At 36.9% G+C, this 25,125-nt stretch overlaps 3 protein-coding genes and 1 pseudogene across 3 annotated transcripts; 2 read left to right on the forward strand and 2 right to left on the reverse strand.

Annotated features, from left to right (window-relative positions):
• The first annotated feature begins 845 nt into the window (after positions 1-845).
• Positions 846-8,216, forward strand: LOC122022812 (annotated as a pseudogene).
• A 4,296-nt stretch (positions 8,217-12,512) lies between these two features.
• LOC122025615 (probable serine acetyltransferase 1) lies at positions 12,513-13,664 on the reverse strand. The gene has a single exon (XM_042584451.1). It carries the CDS (start codon positions 13,610-13,612, stop codon positions 12,719-12,721), a length of 894 nt encoding a protein of 297 aa, XP_042440385.1. The 5' UTR covers positions 13,613-13,664; the 3' UTR covers positions 12,513-12,718.
• A 177-nt stretch (positions 13,665-13,841) lies between these two features.
• LOC122025614 (UDP-glucose 4-epimerase GEPI48-like) lies at positions 13,842-19,460 on the reverse strand. The gene is made up of 9 exons (XM_042584450.1): positions 19,184-19,460; positions 18,023-18,072; positions 17,621-17,756; positions 16,411-16,512; positions 16,095-16,322; positions 15,110-15,191; positions 14,833-14,915; positions 14,649-14,740; positions 13,842-14,460 (listed from the first exon to the last, which is right to left on the reverse strand). Exons 1-9 carry the CDS (start codon positions 19,382-19,384, stop codon positions 14,301-14,303), a joined length of 1,134 nt encoding a protein of 377 aa, XP_042440384.1. The 5' UTR covers positions 19,385-19,460; the 3' UTR covers positions 13,842-14,300.
• Positions 19,461-20,146: 686 nt separating this feature from the next.
• LOC122025613 (probable beta-1,4-xylosyltransferase GT43A) lies at positions 20,147-24,668 on the forward strand. Its single transcript, XM_042584449.1, has 3 exons — positions 20,147-20,903; positions 22,258-22,516; positions 24,187-24,668. The coding sequence occupies exons 1-3, from the start codon at positions 20,158-20,160 to the stop codon at positions 24,334-24,336; spliced, it is 1,155 nt and encodes a 384-aa protein (XP_042440383.1). The 5' UTR covers positions 20,147-20,157; the 3' UTR covers positions 24,337-24,668.
• Positions 24,669-25,125: the final 457 nt, after the last annotated feature.

Genomic DNA, 25,125 nt, shown 5'->3' on the forward strand with positions numbered 1-25,125 from the left:
GTATGATATTAAATTAAAATTATATATATATATATATATATGATTTTTTTTAAATATTTTAATTATTTTAAAAATTATTTTTATTTGATATGAAAAGTAATTCATGCCCATTTCTTCGTTTCGGTTCCGAACGAAGGCATCTCCCATCTCCGTTTCTCCCTCTCCTTCATCTCCCTCGAATTAGAGTTGTACCTATGTTCGACGGTGCTTGAAGTACATATTAAAAAATAACTCTTTTACTACGATAAACAATAAAAAAAGTTCAATTTACAAATAACATATATATTAAATATATAAATAAATTAAAAATAAATATAGTACATATTTAAAATAATTAGATAAACATTACTCGTCGAACTCTTTTTTTCTCAATTGATAACTGAGACCAATGTGGTGGTCGCAGGCCGTAGCAAGGCGACAAGTAGTAACCACCATGCAATTAGGTCGCAGTTCGCACAAGCGACTAAGGTAATGTGCAACAGCCTTGTGCTACGCAATTAGTTCACGTGAGCAAAGGCCAACCGCTAGCTCGCGTTGAGTGAGATAGTCACTGCGAGAATCAACGCAATTAGGTCGCACAAATGATTCTTGTTGCACGATTAGGTTATAATCAGTGCCACATTTTGCAAGACGAAAAAGATGATCAAAGAAGAAGATTATGATTACCTCTTGTTCCGTGGATCCACGCCTTGGTAGAAAGAACGTCGGAGAAGAAATATAACACGGGAGAAGAAATTGAGTGCAAAGAAAAGTCATGCATCATTGTGTACCTCAGAACAACAGAATAAATTTAACGATCATTTAGGTCCATATCTCTCAATTTTTTTTGGTATAATTAAAAAAAAATGAATCTTCATGGCCTGTGCCGTGAGGCGATTGCTCTCTAGCCTAAGTTATGCCTCGAACAAACCAGCTCACCTTTGGATCTCCTATGGCCGGAAGGTTCGGATTCGGCTCCTTGGCGGCGACAGACCTTCTGACCGTGGTGAACACCCCGAGCCAAGATCTCGCATTGACCAATTTCGCATATTGCGCCCCGACGGATCTGAACAGGTTCGCCTCACCTGGATCGAAGGATGTCTTCGTCGTCGTTGGCGATTCCGTCGTTCTAACCCTACGATATCCTTCCATTTACTTCTCATTGCATCTTTCATCGCTGGATTTTCCGTTCGACAGTGTTGTCTCTAATTAATTCAATTTAGTTCTTTCTGAACAACGTTGAATTTCTCTATTACATTTCTTTGGTTGGTGTACTCTTGGATTTCACGAGAGGAAAAAGATCACTTTGTAATAGCCTTAACGTAGAAATACTGCTCATCAGAACATTCCTAGCAATCATGTAGCTCTCAATGCAATCCAACGTCGACATACAAGAGTTTCCTCTGGTGATCAAGTCTCAGTTAGCAAGTACGCACTCTTGATCTTATCTCCCAATATTTTCTGGAAAGTTTCATTGATTGTTCTGCTACTATGCCATCTTAATCGCCTATATGTTTTTCAGATTTATTCCTCCGGATAAGTTTGATCTGGTATTGCTTAGAGTTGATCTGGATTTTGTTAAAGGAAAAACTAATAGAACTGAGCAAGTATGATTCCCATTTATTATGGTCTTAATTATACTTCTTGTTTGACTACTTATTTTTTAATTTTTATACATATATATTTTCATGTTGTAGTTGGATGCTGCAATTCTTAGCTTGCACAACAACTTCATAAAAAGTTCATTAACCAGGTAGAATATCTCACCAGCCTCTGGAATTCACCTATTTTACTAGAAATAATCCTAAGGGATCTTTTTTATGATTATTATTTTTTGCACGAATTACTGAATTTTGACCAATTTATTCATTTTATTTAGATGACAATAAAGTTTTCCCATTGCAGAATATTAAGTTAATTGATTCGACAAAATGATTGTCTTATGTAAATTTTTTTCCAGTTTCTATAAATTAAATTAAATCGTTCTTCATATTGATTGTATCTTCTCAACTTTTTTAGATAATTATCTGTTCAGAAGCATAATGGGATCTGTTAATACCAATATTTAGGAATTTTTATGTGAAATCAAAGGACTTACTGATGGTTTTGAATGTTACCAAGTTCAATTTTAGATGTTATGCTATATTTTCTCACTAGTAGTTTTGATTACATGATGAACACTATCAGGTATGTGAAACATTCTTCTATATTCAATCTTTCATCTTGGCTAATTCTTTTTGTTAATTCAATAAATTGTTTTTTCTCGCCTAGGGTAAAAGGATGCAGGGTATTAGTTTCATGACCTGAGTCAATTTACTTTGGGAACTATGTATGACCTGAGTCATCTTACTTTGGGAGCTATGTAAATGCTCTTGTTGCATGACCTGTCATTTTTTTAGTACTCTATAATGCAAATGCTAGACTACTGCTGTATTAAGTCTGAAAAATGTTGTGCAAGTCACACTTTCTTAACCTACCCATTGCCCAATGTTGATTTGAGTCTTGTACAGATCAGGCACAGCTGGATCTTCTTAGAATTGGTCTGAACATACTTGTTACAATATAGTGTGTCTGTATTTGACTATATTGTAATAATTCTCTTTGTCTATTTAGTACCCAATATCTTTCTTTTGTTTGTATGTTTGATATCTTCTGGCGGAATCTGTAACAAATTTTATTCTAAGAAAAAGCCATTAGAAGTTAGAACGTTGTATTGAAGAAAATTTCAACTTTGGGTAGCAGTCTAATGGGTCAGCTTTAGTGAATGTCATATTACTCTGAAAAAGGAATCTCTCATTTCGTATTTGAAATTTACTTAATACAAGAGGCAAGTCAAAATTGGTAATTTTTTACTGAAATCTTTTTTTTTTCAGTTTCTTTTACTTCTCTTCTAGAAATGTGTAGATATTTGCCCCAATAATATACCTTGAGCTATTATTGTAAGCCTTAATAGGTCAACACTTGCTAGGTAGCTTTAGTGACCGAGTTTACTAGATGAACCTTCTTCACATGGATTATCTAGATTGAATGGGATTTATAGTTTTACTTTCTGAATCTCCCCAACAGTTGTTTCACTTAGCAGATGCTTTATAAGTTCATGGTGATGCCACTTGCTAAAGTTGTTGATCTCATGAAGTGTTACTGCAATTTACTTATGAAACTACTGATATTGTAGATATCATAATTCAACATATCCTCTTTTTTTCCGTGAAAATGTGGGGTGTGGTGCTACTAGCAGAGCTCCATTATCCCAAATAAAGTTGCCTGATTTGAGCGATCAATTTCAAGCCTTTTAATGCAACTTGCAGAGAAAAACATCCCAATAAATATTAGGCTTTTTGCTTTTGGTTATTAAATATCTGTTCCTTTCTCTTTATGCCTCAGGTTTTTCTTGTTTGGTTTATGTATTTTTAACTAGGAGCTATTAACAACTTTGTTGTACAGGTTATGACAACTGGGCAAAAGGTATCATTTGAATTTTGTGGAACAAATTATATTTTTACAGTTAATCAAGCTCTTCTAGAAGGCCAAGTTGATACCAAAGGCTTAGACAGAGGAATAATATCTACTGAGACCTATTTTGTGTTTGAAGCTTCTCCAAAGTCTGGCATTAAGGTTCAGTTTCTCACACCTTCAAAGATTTTTTTAGTAATTCTTTTAGACGAATTAGCAGTTACTTTTTTTTACTTTTAACTAAGATCAAAATTGGTCAGAATTTGAGTATTTGATGATTTGTGTTTTTACATAGATAGATCATTAATCAACGTGAAGCTGCTAGCAGTAAAATATTCCGTCACAAGGAGTTTGACCTTGAGAAGCTGGGAATAGGAGGACTAAATACTGAATTTGTAGAACTTTTTTGATGAGCATTTGCCTCTCGAGTTTTTCCTGTCAATGTTGTTAATAAGTAATTTCAATTTTACTATTAATTAAGCTCTTGAATTAGTCGTGAAAAAAAATCATGAATCTGGAATTCCTTCCTTACTGTTATGATATGCAGATTGGGTATCAAGCATGTTCCCCCTGGTACTGGCAAAACACTTATGGCTCGTCAGATAGGGAAACTATTGAATGGAATGGAGCCAAAGGCTTGGCTTTGTTGTGCAACATGTTTCTCTTGTTTACCTACCCATCTGAGAAAGATAATAGCTAGTCTGATTGATGCATGTTACTTAAGAGAGACTATTTTTCTTTGAACTTTAGATCGTCAATGGTCCAGAAGCCCTGAGCAAATATGTTGGAGAAACAGAGAAAAATGTTAGAGATCTGTTTGCTGATGCTGAGAATGACCAGAGGACTAAAGGTAGCAAATTTTGCTTATTCCATGCTACATGATCTTGTTTTGTATCTTTTAAACATTCATATATTTGGTTGTTTCCAGGTGATGCAAGCGACTTACATGTTATCATATTTGATGAAATTGATGCTATTTGTAAGGTACACTCTTATAGTTGTCTTTTTAGAAAAAAAGGGAAAAAAATATTTTATGATCATTTTTGAAGCATGACATCTGGCATAAGCAAATTTTGGCTTCGTAGGCTACAAATGCTTCCACACATTATTTTCTTAGTCATCTTTGAAGTATTTTGCCTGAATTTATCACATATACAGATATAGTGTTTGATTCTACTGTTTAATTTCTTGAAATTTTTATGATTTTTTTCTTTTTCTTTGCAATTCTTACATCCATTTCTAACTTATTGGCATTAGATTCTTAGGTGAGTATAGATTATTTTTATTATTGTATTTCTCCAGCAATCTGAAATTTAGTTCATGGTGGTAATAGAAGATAAGATCTGTTCCATGCACTTCTGTCTGATTTTTCCTGTGATTTAGACTAGTATTTTACTGATTGTTATTACGTTTTTGTTGCCAGCTGGATCTGATGATTAATGGAATGCCATTTATTTAGTCAATGGTGTTGGAACCAGAATATTTTTTATTGGTTCAATATTGCACTATGGAAAATATATAATAAGTTCTATAGTTTTTATTGGTCAGTTAATACATGGCATCAATTATGTATATAGAATTATATATATGAAGTCAAAATATATTTTTTATTTCCTTCTTTGGGCAAACTATTAAGTTGTTAAATACTCGTCGAGTCAATTGACCCCACATCTTCCCATGCTCCTCTATCCTTGATTTGGTCGGTCTAAAGAATTAAAACAAGTTTTGGTTCTCTGTTCTTCTCCTTGCTTCAACGGGGTGGACTTAACCGGATTCCTTGTTCTAAGTTTCCAAGAGAACATATCACATAATTGTGGTTGAATCATATGATAACCTTTCATATATGTGAAAATTTTCCCAATTAGGTTCTTCTCTTAGTAGATATTGTTGCTAATATTTCCCAAATTATAATTGCAGTCAAGAGGTTCTACTAGGGATGGTACTGGAGTTCATGATGGCATTGTCAACCAGCTTCTTCCAAAGGTGATTCTTTTAATCTTACATGTTTTTGTTGCAGCCCAGGACTGAATACTAGCCAAATGTATTCGCATTCTAGATAGACGGCGTTGAGTCTTTAAACAATGTATTGCTTATTGGAATGACCAATCGGAAGAATTTATTGGATGAAGCTCTACTAAGGTCCATTTCTTAAATTGTAATTACTTGTTTTATATGATGTAATCTTTCTCCTAGGCCTGGGTGATTAGAGGTTCATGTTGAAATCAACCTCCCTGATGAGAATGGCCGTTTACAAATTCTTCAGATACATGCTAATAAAATGAAAGAAAATTCTTTCCTTGCTGCTAATGTAAGCCTTCAAGAGCTTGGTATGTGCTTATTCTTTTCAGGCGTTATTTGGTTTATGCTACTAAACTGGTCAATACCTAGTGCATATTGCTTCTTCGAACATTCTTAGACATATCTGACAATATAAAATCTGCCTGATTATATGAAGACCCATAAACCCATACTAAATCTTTTAAATACCTCTTAAACGGTTTGCATTCTCAACATACTTAGATCTGGATGCTTATAGAAAACTTTGCAGCACAGTAGCATCTTTTTTTGCCTAAATAGTTGGACAAAGATGACAATTCTATGTGTTCCTTGTTTCTTCTTTTGGAGTTCAGTTGTTGTTGCCTTAAATGTGATATTTGTTAGAGAATGTCATCATCCTTGTGGTCTTGTTTGAGTAATTTTCTTATTGAAGGAATGGAACTGTTTTCTGACAACTGGATAAGAGAGCCTGCCAATGTTTTTGAAATCTCATTGTTCAAACAGTGGAAGCTTGAGACTTCACAGGCTATATTTTGTTGCTGACCAACATCTTCATTTTTTTGTAACTTTTGTTCTTTTAGCAATTGCCTTCAGATTGGATTCTTTATATTCAATTGGAGGCAAATTTTTCTTCATGCTTTTTTAGTTTTGGATACTCAAAGATTGCAGTTTTAGTTCTTGGTCTCTTCATCATTGAGAGTAGTCTAGTTTGATTTTTGGTGGCATGCATTTTCAGATCATTTGGAGGTGTAAATGATGGACTTGCTAAGCTATATATTTCCTTACATGTAGTATGTGTGTACTATTGCAGCTGCACGCACTAAAAATTATAGTGGGGCTGAACTGGAAGGTGTTGTTAAAAGTGCTGTCTCATATGCCTTGAATTAACAAATAAACTTGAATGATTTGACCAAACCTCTGGATGAGGAGAGCATAAAAGTCACTATGGATGATTTTTTGAATGCCCTTCATGAGATTGTACCAGCTTTTGGTGCATCAACGGATAATCTTGAACGATGCAGGTATGTTCAAGTTCAACATTGCATTCTGTTAAAACTGATTCCACATCCTTGAAAGCAATTCTACTTGAGGATATTCAGGACCTACATACTCTTGTGCTCTGATTATCTCTTAAGGCTCCGTTTGATAGAGATGATAGGATTAGAAATGGGTTGATAGGATGGGATTGGAAGTAGGATTAATAATCACTCCCCATGCCTAGGGATTATGAATCCCACTCCCAATCCATCCTAATCCTACCCCTAACCCACCCTACCAAACAACATATTATTTACTTTTTGAAAACATAATCTTAATCCTATCACCCCTATCAAACGGGGCCTAAGAGTTCTTATAGAATATATCCAAACAATTATTTTTTCTTCAAGTATAGATTCTGAATGAAGAATTTGTAGGTATTTGAAAACAAGGCAGTGAACCAAAATAAAAAAGACGCATTGAAAGCTATTGTGTTCGTTCCATGCACAAACTACTAAATTGAAATTTCATGCTGAATGCACATAAAACTTCTAGTTTTTCCTGTGTTGTATTCCACAGGATAAGCGCTTGTTGGTAATCGGAACAACGAGTGTGGTGGGTTTCTTAGAGTTTGTTGTTATATGTGATGCATTCTCAATTTCATATAATGTTCTGGAATTGCACAAGGAAGATGTTAAGAAGGTAAAGGGCGTGCATCTCTGTTTCTTGTTTTGGAGTATCGAGCTTAAGAATCATAAAACATGGGTCAAGGATATATTTTGCACCTAGTGAGTCTGTTGTTTATGGAACAACCAATTATATTACTATCTCTGGAGTTTTATGGTTTTGGTTCATCTAGTCCTTCTCGTTGGAAAAAGGTGATGCTCTAAGAAAAACATTTAGTATAACAGATGATTTAGAATCATATAAAATGTTCTAGATTTTCAAATGTGACATTGGGATTTGGGAGTATGCTTTTGGATCTTACTTTCAGCGTGTCTGCAGGTGCTGAAACAGCTCAACGTATTCCATGAAGATGACCTTGACTATGCTGCTCAAACAGTCAATGAAGTAAGTTTTTCATCCTGAAAGTAGTAAAACTTTCTTGAGATCCGTTAAACATTGAATTCTCTTGATTATACGATCGTACCAATTATCGATCTTACCTCGTCTTAAATTCTGCTACTCCAAATGGGATGAAAGGTGATGTCTGTGTCTGGTTACAGATACCAATCAAGAAGCATATGCTCGTGGAGATGGCTGCGGTAGGTTCAGATGGAAAAAGTGCCGAAGCAATTTATTCTGGGCAAGAGAAGATGGATCTTAACCATTTCTTTGATCTACTGCGTGATATATCGCTTAACCGTTACTAACTCGTGCCACTACATCGGATGCTACAAGAACCATTTTTTCCCCTTCCTTCCTTTTGACTCATGTTATTCTAATTGCCTTCGAGTTACATTTTGTTCTACATATCTCACATTTCATTACTCCTAAGAATAACAGAACGTATGCCTACTTTTTTTTTTCTTTCCCTCTCCTTTTATTTTGTGTCATGAAGAGTTTTGTCGGGTCTAGCCATACAAAGTGGCATCGGTTTCAGACTGCACCAGGACTACTTGGGTGACATTGTATATCTAGGATAGCTTCTCTTAGTGTCAATGTTACATTAAGTTGAAGTTTGTGTGCCTGTTGTGAAGTCGATATCTATTTTTTCTGAGTATGGGTGGTGTCAATGATTCCCGACCTCCAATGCAAGCATACATCATCCTTTTTGAGCGAAAAAGAAAGCCAAAACAGCTCTACCCATATGTCAAACAAATAGTTTATGCCTATCTTCATAATAGTTGTGGAAAAGAAAGATTCCTTCTTGTTTTAATTTGTTTATTTTGATGAGAAAAAGGAAACTCCATTTTGCTTGGTCACTCAAATGCCCATTAGCTTATCCACACAAATGTGTGTTGTATTTGCTTGGTTAGTGTTTTGGCCAATTGCCCATCCATTTCCATCTCCATAGTCAATTGTCCCTTTTTTTAGTAATCAACTTGACTTTATAGAAATTTTTATCGGTTATAGAATAAATTGGTAAGCATAGATAGGTTCTAACTGACGGTCCAATGTTATAAATTTTTTAAATTTATGTTATGTATTTGAATCCTCATTATATGTTATGTATTTGAATCCTCATTATATGTTATGTATTTGAATCCTCATTATTTAGGTAGTTGGTCTCATCCCTAACCATTGCTCTCTAGGCAAAATTATCAGGATAACAACCTTACATCGCAATGTTCTTTATATAAAATCAAAGTTTGTTTTATGTCTATTTTTTTCATAATAATTGAATTGTAATGGATATTTTTAAAATTCACAAAATTATTTTTAATTTATTTTTTAAAAATAAAAGTCGCTTTGCAAGCACCTTTGAAGGGAAAAAATCTCAGTCGATCATCGAGCACATCTGCACATTAACTCGGAATCAATATTAATATTTTTTTAAGTAAAGTTTTGCAGATTCGATCGAGATAAATTTGTCTTTTTCCAAAAAAAAAAAAAAAGAGATTATCATCATATTTTGTTGTGTTGTTTATGAATTCATCTTTGTAATCATATACCCATCAACGGTTTGTATTGAGAGCCGTGCCAGAGTCGCTATTTAATCACTTGAAGATATTCCAGGACACTAAATATCGACAAAAACAAAAGAAGAAAAAAAAAATTAAAATTGCCCAATAGCCACTCGACAACTCAAACTTGGTTCATTCTAGCTCTAGCTACTAGTATATTATCTCCATCCACATCATATTTTTAAAACCATTTTATATTTAATCTAAATTATTGTTTTCAGAATTTTAATATAAACTGTTATTTATATATATATATAACACTAGGCTATTTAACCTGCACAATTGTTGTAGATTATCTGAGGTCAAAATTAATTTTTTTTTTACATGCACGTTGGTGCTACCGGCGCTGGTGCTTATTTGCCTGCACCACAAGTATGTTTGTGGTATTGGTTTGTGTAAATCAGTATCCTACTGTTGATCGTGTCCAATATGCCTTTGATCTACCTCTGGAATGGATAAAGCTCACGACAAAGACGCGAGAGGTGAATAGCAACTCGATTCCTTCCTCCATATCTTTTATCTCGATCTTTCGATTTCCATTGGATTCCTTTGTCTCCTTCTTCAATTGGCGTGTGCATTGCACGATAGAGATCCAAACTCCAATTCCTTCATCGCACCCCTATAAATAGCTCCTCACCCTACCAAACACTTCCCCAAGAACAAGCACAAGAATTCCTCCCAATTTCTTCTTTGCGATCCCCTCCTAATCCCTCGATCACCATGTCGACCTGCGGCGATTGCAGTTGCGCTGACAAGTCCCAGTGCGTGTAAGTAATCTCCTAATATTTGTAATAACTAACGGTGTTATCTAACTCTATATTGCAAGACTATATCACTAGTAATAATATGTATTGCGCTCGTGCAGGAAGAAGGGAACTAGCTATACGGTTGATATCGTCGAGACTGAGAAGAGGTATGTATCACTTATTTGAATTTATTCTATTGAACGAAATAGAGCAAAGGGTGGAACGATGTAGCAGCTGAACGTCAAAACAACTCTCTTGAAGTCTCGTTTAACTCCTTAACCCCTTAATATGCAACACATCCTCTATCCACAACGATCCTTGGTCAAGTTAAATGCCGAAAAATCTAAATTTTTTTGCTGGTGTTTGATTTGGTCCGGCAGCTACTTGAACGGTCCAGTGGTGGACGGTGCAGCGTCCGGTGAGCAGAACGAGCCGTGCCAGTGCGGCCCTGCTTGTGCTTGTGTCGACTGCCAGTGCGGCGTCATATGATCGAACACCTTCCGCGCTGCCTCTGAAATTAGTATTATGAAGCAATAAGAAAAAATGTTGTGGCTTGTGTGTGGCTTTCTATGAAGAAGCAGTATGTTAATCGTGTGCTAAAGAGGAGATTGTGGTTACCATCAGCATAATCTACCTCTGTAGTAATTAAATAATTATATAAATATATAGTTTGTTTAAATATAAATGATGTGTTGCGCACTCTTTTTTTTTTTTGTTAATTAAAATATAATTTTTAGTTTTATTTTTAAAGAACAAATCATGAATCTCACATGATTAATTTCTAAAACTTTGCCAACTCAAGTTACCTAATTTTCTCGAATAATTATTATTCGATCTTTTGTGCACCGATCACTCAAACTACTCCACTCAATGAGCTTACTCGACCCTACCACCAACTTTAATGTTTCGACATTTTGGACGACTAAACGCAATCACCTTGCTTGACCTAGCTCACCTAGCTTACGATAGTCGACCACACTAACTAACTAAATGGAATCACCATTCAAAATGGAATGAGCAATCTATCTTAAATGGATCCATCTAAACATCCAAAAATAAAGGAATCATAAAAAGGATGAAGCAATCTTAGATGGATGTATTCAAAATTATGATTGCTCGCACTTTAGGTAAGGTTTTCTTCAACAATGAAGTAAACTGACAGAGATGCAATTATCCGAAATGTAAGTAAGCCAAAGCACAAACATATCATCATCGGCAATTTATCGGCATCACTATTACGTCAAACATCAAGCGCATACATCTCAGAACATGAAGAATAGGTTTAGAATGTGAGAATATTAGCAAGTCTTCCAATAGACCGAATCCATAGTAATGAGAGAAGAAGATTGTAAACACACTTCTACTTTCAACTCTCACAGAAAAAATTCAGGCTAGCAGTTCCAAACAAGGAACTGTGTGTTCTTAGGAGATGGAATAATTTCGCAGAATAGAAGAAAGGAAAATGTGGCTTTAAGTTTTGCTTTAAAAACCAGGAAAAACAAGGTGGAAAATTTGGAGGAAAAAATGAAGCTTTGGAATTCCTCTGCATCCAAAGAAACAGTAGTTCGTGTATAGAACAATAAGCCAAATGAGCTGCAACTAGAACAAAAAAAGACCTGTTCATGATCAACCATCTTTTTTAGGATTCATGTATGATAAGGTAAGTGAAAGGCATATGTAGATGTTGCAAAAATATAATAATAAATCAAAATTTGCTATGGAATGATGAAGGTCCATATCTAAAACAAACAAGTCAGAATTAATCAGTGGAACTACAAGAGCTTGGTATGGAATTGATAATAGAAGAGGATCAGTACCATGTGTTTCAGTTGCTATCCATGTAAAGATTGAACATAAAGTCAGGATAGTAATGGTTAAAAGGATTAACGTAAAACAATTCTCAAAGAGAACCATCTGATGAGAAATGCAATGAAGAATAAAACTAGGAACAAACAAACCCAACAATCTATTTTTCACCTTTGGAATGTTTTGCATCATCATAAACACTAAGCTAGGACAAATATTTACTTCAAAAACATGTTTTGATACACCAATTACATGTCTCTATTATTTCGATGATTTGTTCTTATCTATTGCCTCCCTTCCATATAACTATCTCACCTCCAACTCTATTGTGAGTTCTCCAACTCTTATCAATCTGGATTTACACAATCATATCATAGCGAATGTCTACTTGACAACAAAAAGGAAATAGAATAGTCTAAACTAGCAAAATCAAATTTCGAAAAATGTATCTCACCCAACCTACAGAAATCATTAAAGTTAGCTAACAATGATGAGGGAAAGAAATGAAATGCAGATGATATATGGATGTAATAGCTGCATTCTATGCAACAAAAACAAAACACATTTTTTCTCTCAGGTCGCAAACATACTTCCAGTAAAGAGGTCACTGTATGTTAATTGAGAAGGCAAACACAAGAGCAAAGCATATCAGAAGATACAACATAAAGGTATAATTGACGTAGCACAGACCCTGACTAAGGCCGCTCTCACAGGCCATTAGGGAAAGCAGCAGAAGAAGATGGAAAGCAGATGAGGGCTGGAAGCAAGCACAGTATTCATATTCATCATGCCCATGTAGCATAAGAAGCTAATTTGAGAAAGAAAGAAGGAAAGGGGGTAAAACCATGGATATCAAATGATGTAGTCCGACCACTCCTGGATGAAGGAAGTATGATCCATTGATTCACTTGGTAGGTCGTCGTGCCTGGAGGGTGTGTCCTTGCCCCCGACGAGGCGAGCAGGGTTCCCGACGGCGGTGGTCCTCGGCGGCACATCGATGAGCACGACGGACCCGGCCCCAATTTTGGCTCCCTCGCCTATGCGGATGTTGCCCAGGATGGTGGCGCCGGCGCCGATCAGGACTCCGTCGCCGATCTTGGGGTGTCGGTCTCCCACAGCTTTGCCGGTGCCGCCGAGGGTGACGTGATGGAGGATAGAGACGTTGTTGCCGATGACAGCGGTCTCGCCAACGACGACGCCGGTGGCGTGATCGAGGAGGATGCTCTTGCCGATGCGAGCTGCAGGGTGGATGTCGACGGCAAAGACGTCGGCGATGCGGGACTGGAGGGCGAGGGCGAGGGGTCGGCGGTTCTGGGTCCAGAGTAGGTGGGAGACGCGGTGGGCCTGGACGGCGAGGAATCCCTTGTAGTTGAGGAGGCAGTGGGAGAAGGAGGCGCAGGCGGGGTCGCGCTGGCGGGCAGCTAGGAGGTCGGCGACGACGGCGGAGATGAGGGAGGGAGAGGAGGAGAAGGAATGGAGGAAGAGGTCGTATAGAAGAGTGGAGAGGAGCGTTGAGGAGCAGAGCTTGTTGGCGAGGTGGAAGGCGAGAGATCGAGCGAGGGACGGGTGGGAGAGGACGGTGGCGTAGAGGAAGCTCGCCAGCGCCGGCTCCGACTCGGCATCGCGGTGGGCCTCCGCCTTAATCTGCGCCCACAGCCACGATTCCTCGGCCTCCGACTCCGGAGGCGGGTACGTCGGCACCGCCGCCGCCACGACTCCGTTGTGGTTCATCTGCCCCGCTGGCATCTCGATGTGGTGGTGGTTCGGCTCTCTCTCTCGCGTCGTCCCAGTAAATTAATAGGAAAGATAAGGGCAAAATGGGAATTAAAAACCAAGAAAATACTAATAGTCAAGATTTGGAAAATAAAAAAAAAGGTTATTTAAAAGAAAAAGAAAGATGTGTGTGTGTGTGTGTGGCGTAGAATGAAGAAAAAAAAATAAGTTGGCTATCTCCAATTTCAAATAATACCAAGAATGAAAGAAATAAAGAAACAACTCAAGATTTGTTACTACAACAACAATCATCTTAAACGTGTTTCTTGACTAGTCAGTAATTGGCTAATAAACAAGGATTCAATGACACTTATCCAGCACAACAGCAGCATGTACATGAGATGAACAGATGTAAAAAAACATTAGGTGAATTCGATCGTCTTTCTATACTTTGAAATTCACCTCAAATGTCTGCTAAGGAAGCTACTTCTGGTCGTCGATGGGCAAAGAATCAACTTGCATATAGACATAGTGTTTACGAACCAAATTGAATCTCTTATGTATTCATCGCGAGGGCAAAAAAGAATGAACCTTGAAGAGTGCAAAAACAAGCACACGAGGAGTGACTCTTCGTATCTGGGATGCATGCCTATTCACAAAATAATCTAATTGAAGAATGATAGCTGCTGGACATATGCCAATGTATGGGGTCATCAGTGAGTTATTTTGTTCGATCCGCTGCAGGTCTGATGTCATTCGAATGTGAAGTATGGCACTTTCCATTCCCATTAGCAGTCTCAGAGGGTGATCTGTATCCCCAAGGGTTCTTGCTAGCCCAGTTCCATTGATCACGGCACATCTCTTCTATGCCATATTTCGCTCTGCAGAAAGTAAGATCATCTGTCAACGGATCAAGACATTGGCCACGTCGTAGAATTTCAAGACTGATATCATAGTAGTTCTTCAATCATAAGAATTATAACAACAAATAATAAAGACCAGAATAAATAAACGAATTTATGCAATGAAGCATCAAACGAAGGCTATTCGAGATGGACCCACAACGTACTTCCAGTGCAGCTCCTTCTCTGCTTTGGCAGTGGATGCATAAACAATTTCAGCATCACCAGGTCGCCTCCCAGCCATGACTAACGGAATTTTCTGTAGGGATTGGAGGTGAGAACTATGGAAGATGAAGAGTGAAGACAATGCTACGATACTTGAGAGTAATGGACATGAGATAAAAGTGGCACCTTTCCAGAAGCCTTCTCAAATGCTGCAACTATTTCTAAGACGGATGTCCCCCTACCAGTTGCTAGATTATATACTTCACATCCTGCATGATATAAAAAATCTTCCATTGAGACACGAATAAATCTTATCTGGTGATCACCAGCCATTGTTTTCTAACCAGGTCATTTAAAAGTATGCAGGATTAGATCAAATGTAGGTTCATGTGGGCATGTGGAAAAATGTATAGATTCTTATATATTGCAATGATATAAAATTATAATGTACATACATACATACCTAGGTGAGGGCCCTCAAAGAGTTTCTGCAGGGCTGCAATATGCCCATCTGCTAAATCGAGGACATGGATATAATCCCGAACCTGGAAAGATGGTTTGATGTCTATATGAAAAAACGAATCATAAAGGCAAATTATACATATATTGGTGTGCTATGGAAGTCAGGTAGCATCTATGCTGGTTATTTTGTATCAATGACTATAGTAAAATCTGAAGCATACAAAACTCCTCCAATGCACTTTCTGATTATATTGCATTAAAATAAACAGCAATGTCATGTTATTTTAGTCCCAACTATTTGAAAATGATTACATGGACTTAGTTTTCTCTTGTCACCCTTTGTCTCTTGCGTCTTCGACTCTAATTGATTATAATATATTGATCATTTTGAACATGTATATATTGTCTTAAACCTATATTGTCTTATTTTATTATATATTGAATAGTTACATGTGAAATATTAATATCTTTAAATTCCACTTTTAGTAATCCATATCTATTCTGGTATCGTCATCTTTGCTATATTAACTTTTTATATATATTGTTTCTTAATTAGTCAACACTCTAATCCTTGAAGTGATGTGGGTTACACCATAGTCTTGTAGATCTTCCTCTAAGACTACGGCAAGCATGACAATCACACAAGATTCCAAAAGCTCTTCTCTATTTCAATGACCCCCAGTTTATCATATTAATGATATCTTCATAACATATTCTACTTCTCGAATAATAACCAACATATCTAAAACTTACTTATAGAACTTTTATGTCTTAACTATTCACTCACTACATTTCATCTTTCCATCAAAATCATAATAATGGAAAACAATTAATTTTTTTAACTTCCTCAAGATATAATCGGCATTAGGCATGTGCATACAGGCTATGTCAAAATCACTTTGAAACGCTAGATTTATGCTTTTAAAACAAGTCTACTGATGACTGTTCGCCTAAAAAAAACCAAATCACATGGTAAAGAAAAGTACCGGCGTTCCATCTTTGGTTGGATAGTCATTTCCAAAGACTGTAAGAGCAGGTCTCCTTCCAACAGCAACTTGCTGTACATAGGGCATGAGGTTATTGGGAGTGCCACGAGGATCTTCACCAATGTATCCACTGGGATGAGCACCAACAGGATTGAAATACCTTAACAGAATTATATCCCACTCACTATCACCTTTACACATATCCCGACACATATCTTCAGTCATAAGCTGCAATAACATACAAGGGAAGAGTAGCTCAGACAGTATGTGCATTTAGGAGTAAAACACAGGAGCAAAGAGAGAAAAAAAAAAAAACCTTAGTTCGTCCATATGGGTTTATTGCGCATAAGGGATACTCTTCTGTGCATGGCACTTCTTTTGGTGACCCATAAACTGTGGCTGAAGACGAGAATACTAGCTGAAAACAGTAAGATATTAGTTGCTCGCAAGTTTCAGCATTCAAAATAATCAAGAGAAATGTTGCAGAATGATATATAGGATGAAGTACAGTGACAAAAGTAAAACAATCCGTAAAATCATAGTACATGAAAACGAAACTGGTGAGATCAAATTAGGAACTCAAAATTTATTAATATCAACACAGATTTTTTGTCATTGAACAGATCCAGGGTATGTCTTCCATCAAACATATTGAACACGTTGTCAAAGGTGGCTGTCAATACACTCAAGTCATACACATAATTTTAGGCATCTGGCTTCTCTAAGTTATTACTCAAGTAACCATAGCATAACTAATTATTATCAAACAAAAACATCTACAAATAACCTGCTGCATAAGTTGGATAATTTTTCAATGTGTGTTATAACATTTTGCAGGTGTTGTTTGGTTAGTCCTGATATTTCTCATAGATTGACTTCTCATGTAAAAGTGACCTGATAATTGCGCAAGAATTCAAAAGTTTCTCATAGTTTCAACCATGCATATATAGGGACAAATGATATCTTTATCACTGTCTCATGATAGCCTGAAGATATTTAAAAATTTTACTTTCGTGATTTTTTTTTCCATTTGATCATTATACCTTCACCTTTTTTACTGTGGCAAAGTTATTCATTTTATAATTTATATATTCAATGCTTTTATTGTACTTAATAAATGGTAAGGGCATGATGAGGAGCCAGAGAGTAACCCAACAATTGTGTTATTTATGCTGTGAGGATGTATAGTTTGGCAGACGAACAGAACTTGAAAAGCTGCTTCTTTGTGACGATTTTGGGAAGATCTATCATCATCGGATAAAACTACTATGATATCAAATCTGAAATGAGCTATTCTACAAAGACAGAACTAACAAATTTAGTCACTCAGTTGTGTCAAAAAAAATAATAAACATATTTCTGTAACAAATACTAGTTAGTCTACCTTGAATCAGATATTCAGATGTAGTTATGACTTGGAAAAGGTCAACTTTGTTAAAACATTTCAAGATGGCCATTAGCATTGAACAACTTTTACAAATATGCCTGTGTAACGAGATTGCTTTGAAGCATAGAAACCACAGTACCTTTTTGCATCCATAAGCAGCCATTACTTCAAAGAGAATTATTGTGCCAATAAGGTTGTTGTTGTAGTAAAGTAAAGGTTTTCTGACACTTTCGCCAACAGCCTTTATTCCAGCAAAGTGTATAACAGCATCGAAACTGCAGAGAAAAATAAGATCACCAGATAATAAACAAATTAGAAACCTATAGAAGATAGTATAACATAACTAAAAAAACAAACTAAAACCCAGATCCTAGTCATCAGCCCATCACCACCATAAGAAAAGTTGAGTTTAATTATTCCAAGAATAATGACTGGTTGGGCAACATCATCTCATTACTCACATAAGGTCAATGTATATCACACCTAAACCTATTTATAAAGAAAAAGAATGATGACTCACCAATACTTAAACAAAACTTACTTAGTTGAAGAAAACACCTTTTCCAATGCTTCTCTGTCTCGAAGATCAATCTGCAAGCAAACGTGAAAACATGCCTTGTAAATCAAATTAGACTGCATATATTTAATTTGCTTTAAGAATCATCAAATAAGGCTACTCTGCTCTTTGAAATAAGTACCAAGCAAGTGAGCTAAGTACAGTTCAACTTCAAATCTTAGCTAAGAGAGAAATGCCTAACTAGTGAAACTACATTTACTGACAACAGGACTCTTCAATCAACATAGTTATGTGAAACGATGTGTGCCTGATATGCACAATAGTGAAGCTTTACCCTTTAGAACTCCATCAACTAGATTAACTAGGGCTAAGAAAAATGACAGGTATTAAAATAGCTTCAAAATGTTTAGTAACATCGTGCAAAGTACAACAATCAAAATATAGTATAAACAGAAAAGGAGATATTGCTTCGACATTGTCAAGCAAATCTTTTTCCTGATCTTCTTAATCACATCCTAGGTGAGTATAATATCTTTACGAGCTGAATTTCTCAAAATTTTCTGGCAATCTTAGGGAGTTCTGTTAATGGACAAATCTATAGTTTTTTCTACGATTAGTGTATGTTTCGGTGGCATTATATCTAGGTTTGGCCCAAGTATGTATCTAGGTATGTGATTTGCCATCTAGAACTTGACCTCTCACCTAATTTAATGAAACAAAACAAAGTCTTTGACTCCAAAAGGGTTTAATACTCTCTTTTTGTCATCTTGATGCCTCCTAAACCGATGAAAGAAAGACCAGTCTTTTTTATTACTCCGAAATCTGAAGTTGCATTTAAGATCCATGATCTGGCAACTAGAGCTTGCAGTTCCAACTGTGAGACGGAAATGGTCTCATCGGGCAGCAGCAAGAAGCGCTAACAAAGATTTAGCGCCTTCAGATCTCGGCATTGCCCAATCTTACAAGATAGAAATGGGATACAATTGAAAAGCACCAAAATAAATCAAGCGAAAGTGCCGGAACATACGAAAAAATCTGACGCAATATCGCCAACAGAAATAGCGTAACGAAAAAATAATAATCAAATCTTTCCGCTAGGGTATCCAATTCGACTACAAAATCCCAACGAAACTACCATCTCAAGATTGAAAGACCTAGCCGAAGGCGGTCAACTCCACCCCGTACCTGATGGAAGGAGAGATTCTTGCCGAACTCCCCGGCGAGCTCCCTGACCCGGTCAAGGGCGACTTCCGAGGAGTTGTCGAGGTTGTCCGCCACGACGGCGTGGTACCCGCCCTTGAGAAGCTGCAGCACGGTGTGGCTGCCGATGTAGCCGGCGCCGCCCGTGACCAGGATGGTCCGCTGCGCGGCCGGCGGTGAGGGCATCGGATCGGCGGCGAGGGGCCGAGATCTGAAGGGGCGAGACGTGCGGAGAAGGAGAGGGAGGAAGGAATTGGGACTACTGGAGGGAGGGAGGGAGGGAGGGAGGTATGTATACCAGTGGGTGATTCCAGTCCTTACCGCCATGGTCTTCGAGCGTGCGGTGTCGGCGAATATAACTAACTGTAAATATTATTCATTTTAGGAAATTTTACTCCGCCACGTAGGCAGCCCGACGAATCGCAGAACATTTTTTTTTAGTAATTTTGTATTTAAATTTTGAGGTCCATGACCATGAATCCAATAAATGACGCGGTAATTAGGGGAAACAGGAATCCAAAATGATAAATAGCTAGTTATTAATTAAATAATTAGAAGTTATTTAATTACCAATTAAATTGCAGTTATTTAATTACTAATTAAATAATTTACCGTAATTTATTTACTAATTAAATAATTAACATGTATTTAATTACCAATTTAATGCTAATCATTTTTTGTTATATGGATAATTTGAATATAAATTTTATGATGGAATATTATTTGAATATTTGTCCAAATATTTTTTCCGTACAACCCCAGAGTAAGTTCAGATTTTCATTATCTTTAATTATCATAGTGATTTATTTTAATGCCTTTTTCTTACCTCCAAAATTAATAATTTTGAAGTTTTATTTATGATATAACCTTAGTTTATTCTATATTTAAAAATTAGTCCCTGGGAATAAGGACACAAATTAAAAGTCCTGCCATTTTCATTTATTTTTCTTCTTTATTATATGCATCTGGTCTGGTCGCCGACGTTCGCCCGTTCGTTCTCCTCGGAGATGGGTTCGATCGAGCGAACGAGGAAGAGGAATCCGCTCTGGAAGAAGGCGATCGCCCACTTCGCCCTCTGCTTCGTCATGGGCTTCTTCACCGGATTCGCTCCGGCAAGCACCGCCACCATCTTCTCCGGCAGCGCCGCCGACCGCCTCCCCGGCCGCAGCATAAGCATCCTCCCCGCCGTCTCCTCCGACCTGGTGGAGCGCGTGGTCGGGGCGGACGCGTCCGCTAACCGGAAGGTGGCCGGGGTCCCGAGATCCATCCCCGCCGACACCATCGGCGCCCATAGCGGCGACGATCCGCCTCCTCCCTCGAAGGAGGCGGCGGAGCGAGAGGCCGTGGCGCCGTCGCGGCGGCTTATTATTGTCGTGACGACTACCCAGTCCGAAGAACGGTTCCAAGCAGCGTTCTTGCGGCGATTGGCGTACACCCTTCGCCTGGTCACGCCGCCGCTCCTGTGGATCGTAGTCCAGGCTCACGCCGATGCTCCTGCTACGGGGGCGATGCTCCGGGATACCGGGGTCATGTATCGGCACCTGACCTTTAAGGAGAATTTCACGTACCACGAGGCAGAGGTCCACCACCAGCGCAACGTCGCCCTAAGCCACGTTGAGGACCATCGGCTAACAGGGATAGTTCATTTTGCGGATGCATCCAATGTCTATGATCTCCAATTCTTCGATGAAATCAGAGAGATCGAGTATGCCCCTTTTCCCGTTCTTCTGCTTCTCTAGTTTTTTCTCGTTTATATTCACTAGAATCAATTACACAGTCTGTTTACTAGAATCAACTATGAAAGTGAAGAATAGATCTTTCTACAGTATTTGACCATCACACACTGCCACAAATTGTGCGAATTTCACAATGATGTTCAAATCTCTCTTTTGGAAGACCTACTTCCATTTCAAGTGTATGTGAGAATCAATCACGATATTCTGATAAATTTTTTTCTTCTAATTTGTTCTTTTCTGCTCCTTGGTTTTGGATCTTATGAAAGTATTTAAAAGTTCAAGCATGAAGTTTTGAGGTGAGAAAATTTAGGGGATTAAATATAATTTACTTGTTCTATTGTTCTTCAATTATTCCTTCTATGCTTTGTCTTCAAGGAAACTTCCTTTCTGGAGCCTTGTTTACATCTATCTATTTCGTAATCAACGTTAGTGCCAGCATGTTATCTTGGGAAGCATGCCCAAGTACCAGATGCCCTCACTTGATTCTGATTTTGCCTGTTCTCCATTGCAGTTTCTGAAATTTAGTCCTTCTTCCTTAAAGTTTTACCTTATCATCTTCAGGGGAAACACAGTGCGAAGATAGTTTACCATGTAGAGTTTCATAAGCCTTCTACTTTGTAACAAAATGATTGTTCAAAACTTTCCTCTTCTTCCTGTTCCATATTTTCCGTTCATAAAATACTAAGCCTCTCTTATTTTCAGCTGTTTCTTCTGGCGCTTCCCTTTTCTCCACTTTATGATTTTTTGAGTCCAATCAATAGAGTTCGAGGTGTGGTCTAGTTTTAATGTAAACATCTCGAATAAGAATTGTAGATTACTTGCAACCTCTGACTTCTTTACATATATTCCTATTTCTTTCCACATTCAAGGTGTTCTAATTTTTAAAACATACTTACCAAACTTTTATCTTAGAATCTCATATACTTTTATGTTGAAGATTTATATATGAAACAAAACAAGTTTCTATGGTTGTAGTTTCAAGAATTAATTTGTTCACGGTTCTGGAGTATTTGCAAATCCAACTAATTATATCTGATGGGCAATTCAATACCTTTCTTTGCTACTTTTGAAACTCTGCTATTGAATTTGAAAATCTAGTTATACTGATTATCCTACAAATATTCATTGGAATTCCTGAGTTGGTTTTGAAAGGCAAAAATGTTTACAGAGTTTTCTTCTTCATTTTATCTTGTTATTCTAAATGTTTACTCATTTTATGATTCATATTTATTATGTTAGTTGCCAAATTAAACTATTTGTTATCTTCCTATAATTCATGTACTGTTTAATTTGTTTCTAATGCCTCACAAAACACAATTTCAGGGGTTTTGGGACTTGGCCGGTAGCAATAGTGTCAGAAAACCGAATGAAAGTGCTGGTCGATGGTCCTATTTGCCATTCGTCAAGGATTGAAGGTTGGATTTTAAAGGACTTGAGCAATGACAAAAGATTGTCGTTGTCTAGTGCAGATGTGAGAGCTAAACCTTCAAAGATAAACATTTCTGGTTTTGCCTTCAACAGTTCAATTTTATGGGATCCGGAGAGATGGGGTCGCCCTACCTCATTGCCTGACACATCACAGGTTAGTTTTAATCATTTTCTCGTTACAACAAAAAACAACAAATTTGAATCTTTTACACAAATTGCTTATTTCTTATGAGCATTTGGTGCATTTGGTTAACTGTCACTTGATTTAGGATTATGAGGTGGTCACTATTCAGTTTTTACGTGCTATATAAACAGCTAAACTATGAACTTAGGAACACAAAGGCAACAACGACATGATTTTTTAGCTATTTTTAGCAACATAATATCAGTAGAAATCTTTGTTTTTAATCTTCTTGCTGTTGACATTTACTTTTCCTGTTTATCCTTTTCACCTTGAATGTATGCTTGTATAAACAGGGACAAAAAATTCTATTCATGAACTTGTCAGTTGGTTTTCTGATGCTGAGAAAGGAAACAAATAATGAAAAAAGAAAATTACTGATAAATTTCAGATTGGTGCATCCATGATAAATGAAAATAAATTTTAAAAAATCAACATTGATACTTAGAGATTTAATTTTTATCATATGGTAATTAATATTTTTTATTTTGATAATAAATAGAGAATAATTATCATCCCTGTCTTTGAAGCCTCTACATTCATATTCTATTCTTGCATTTCAATTGTTTGAATTTGAAAGTTCCTCTTCTTTGTAACCTCTAGAGTCACAATGCTCTTTTGTTTTTTAGTTCTAGAGGGCCAGGTAGAAGTTTTAGCTAAAACTATATTAAGGAAGATGATTGTGGATGATGGATAGTTGCAAGGGGCACCTTTTGTTTTAAAATTAGTAAGTTTCAAGACCGCAATATGTATGTAGGTGATCATTTTGTATGCATATTTACTTTGGTTGCATCTGAAAATAGTTTATTGGTATTCTATAAGCTTAAAATGATGGCCGAGAGATGTAAACACGTTTTGAAGCGTATATTTTTTTACCAAAAAAATTATATTTGTTAAGGAGAAGAAATATTGAACACCTGCTCTGCTGTGCTCTGCCCCGCTGAGTATAAATGAAACCCAGCGAGTACCTTTGCCTCGTTTCTGAGAAGTAAAATTTAATGGAGTTAGAAGACTCAACTTACTGTTACCACCAAAACAACGATTATTTGCTTGAGTTGTCAGTCACCTATCCCCGGTCAGTCAGCAACCTTTTCTCAATTATCAGTCCGTGCAAGAACACCAAGTAAGTCAATGTCTGACACAGTCACACAGGAGATGTTTGATCATGACTAGGAGCTGGTTTTGTCAATTTGCTGGTGTCTTGTCCAATAAATCTGTCATATTGGCTATAGTGTTGTTGCTAATAATCAAGAAATCAAACTTTCACACGCATTCCAGTTTCACTTTTCTCCATATCACTCATGTTAATATATCTCTTCCCTTTTCCTTTTCCACGTGATAAAAAGATGATTTGCTCGTTCTAGCATTTTCGTCAATAGTCAAGGCATGAGGGAAGATATGTTTGGACGTGCCGAGTTTTTGACCCCATGATTTAATGTGGCAACACTCCTTGTCTTAACCACCGCACCATCCCGACACGGGACTCCTTTTCCTTTTTCATGTTACTATGCTTAGTGTTTTGACTCAAAATACCTTGATTGTAGCATACTCAATTGATTCTCTACTCTTAGACAAATTGTCGAAATTATAGAATTAATAAATTTGACAATGTTCAACTTACTGACTGATGATGAAAATTTCAGGATTCAATCAAGTTTGTACATGAAGTGATTCTGGAAGACAAGAGCAAGGTAAAGGGCATTCCTGCTGACTGCTCCAGGATCATGGTGTGGCACCTCTACATGCGAAGAGTAATTCCTCTACCCTTTCACCATCAAAACAACGGTAGATAAATGAAATGCCGGAGATAATGGTTTGTGTATACGAGAGAAATATGTCATTGTTAGTTCTGATTTTAGTTCCTTTTCTTTTGGGGAATGCTAATTAAGCTCCTCTCAACAATATTATTGATCATTATTCTTTTTATATCGCTGCTGGCGCTTTGACAATTAAGGGCATTAGTTTCAAATCCCTGCCACCAACTAAATGTCAGGACAAGTTTTGATGACCTACTCCGTTCTGTATTTGTTTTCTTGATTAAGTTGAAGAAACAAGATCAGGAAGTGATGTGATGAAGGGGACTTCTTGTTCTAATCTATTACTTATTAGATTGTTATTCACCAAATTTGTTAGTCAAACATTTGCATTATTGTTCTTTTTTTAACAATTACGTTAGTCTACCAAATATGATTGGAAAAAGAGTCCTTATTTCCTTTCAATCCGTGCAAGTACTTTATTTTCCATTCATGATTAATGTGAGGAAAATGATTCAACAAATAGTAAGAGTTGGTCTGGAATGGGATAAAAAAAAAAGCCCCGGGGCTAGGGCTTGGGATGGGTGTCAAATTATCACTTAAGTAGTTACGATTTGATCTCTAATTACGATGTATTTATAATTGTTTTTTTCGATGGCACGTACAATTATGGGGGTACTGAGCTTTTAGGTCGTCTGTCATTTTTTAATTTATCTCAGAGGATCGGACTTTGCAGATTCATTTTTGTTAATCATTTTTGTCTAATGAAATTAAAAAAAAAGGAGCTATATAAAGAATAGAGGCAAATAAGATAGTTAAATAAGGAAA

The sequence above is a fragment of the Zingiber officinale genome, chromosome 9B, assembly GCF_018446385.1.
Source record: "Zingiber officinale cultivar Zhangliang chromosome 9B, Zo_v1.1, whole genome shotgun sequence".
Taxonomy (NCBI): Eukaryota; Viridiplantae; Streptophyta; class Magnoliopsida; order Zingiberales; family Zingiberaceae; genus Zingiber; species Zingiber officinale.

Excerpts from the sequence above, each read along its gene's own strand:
- LOC122025613 (XM_042584449.1), top strand. The coding sequence starts at position 20,158 with ATGCATCTGGTCTGGTCGCCGACGTTCGCCCGTTCGTTCTCCTCGGAG. Across the intron at positions 20,904-22,257 it reads GATGAAATCAGAGAGATCGA|GGGTTTTGGGACTTGGCCGG; the intron begins GTATGCCCCTTT and ends ACACAATTTCAG. Across the intron at positions 22,517-24,186 it reads CATTGCCTGACACATCACAG|GATTCAATCAAGTTTGTACA; the intron begins GTTAGTTTTAAT and ends TGAAAATTTCAG.
- LOC122025614 (XM_042584450.1), bottom strand. The coding sequence starts at position 19,384 with ATGCCCTCACCGCCGGCCGCGCAGCGGACCATCCTGGTCACGGGCGGC. Across the intron at positions 14,741-14,832 it reads TTGAGAAGGCTTCTGGAAAG|AAAATTCCGTTAGTCATGGC; the intron begins GTGCCACTTTTA and ends CAATCCCTACAG. Across the intron at positions 14,461-14,648 it reads GAGAAGGAGCTGCACTGGAA|AGCGAAATATGGCATAGAAG; the intron begins GTACGTTGTGGG and ends TACTTTCTGCAG.
- LOC122025615 (XM_042584451.1), bottom strand. The coding sequence starts at position 13,612 with ATGCCAGCGGGGCAGATGAACCACAACGGAGTCGTGGCGGCGGCGGTG.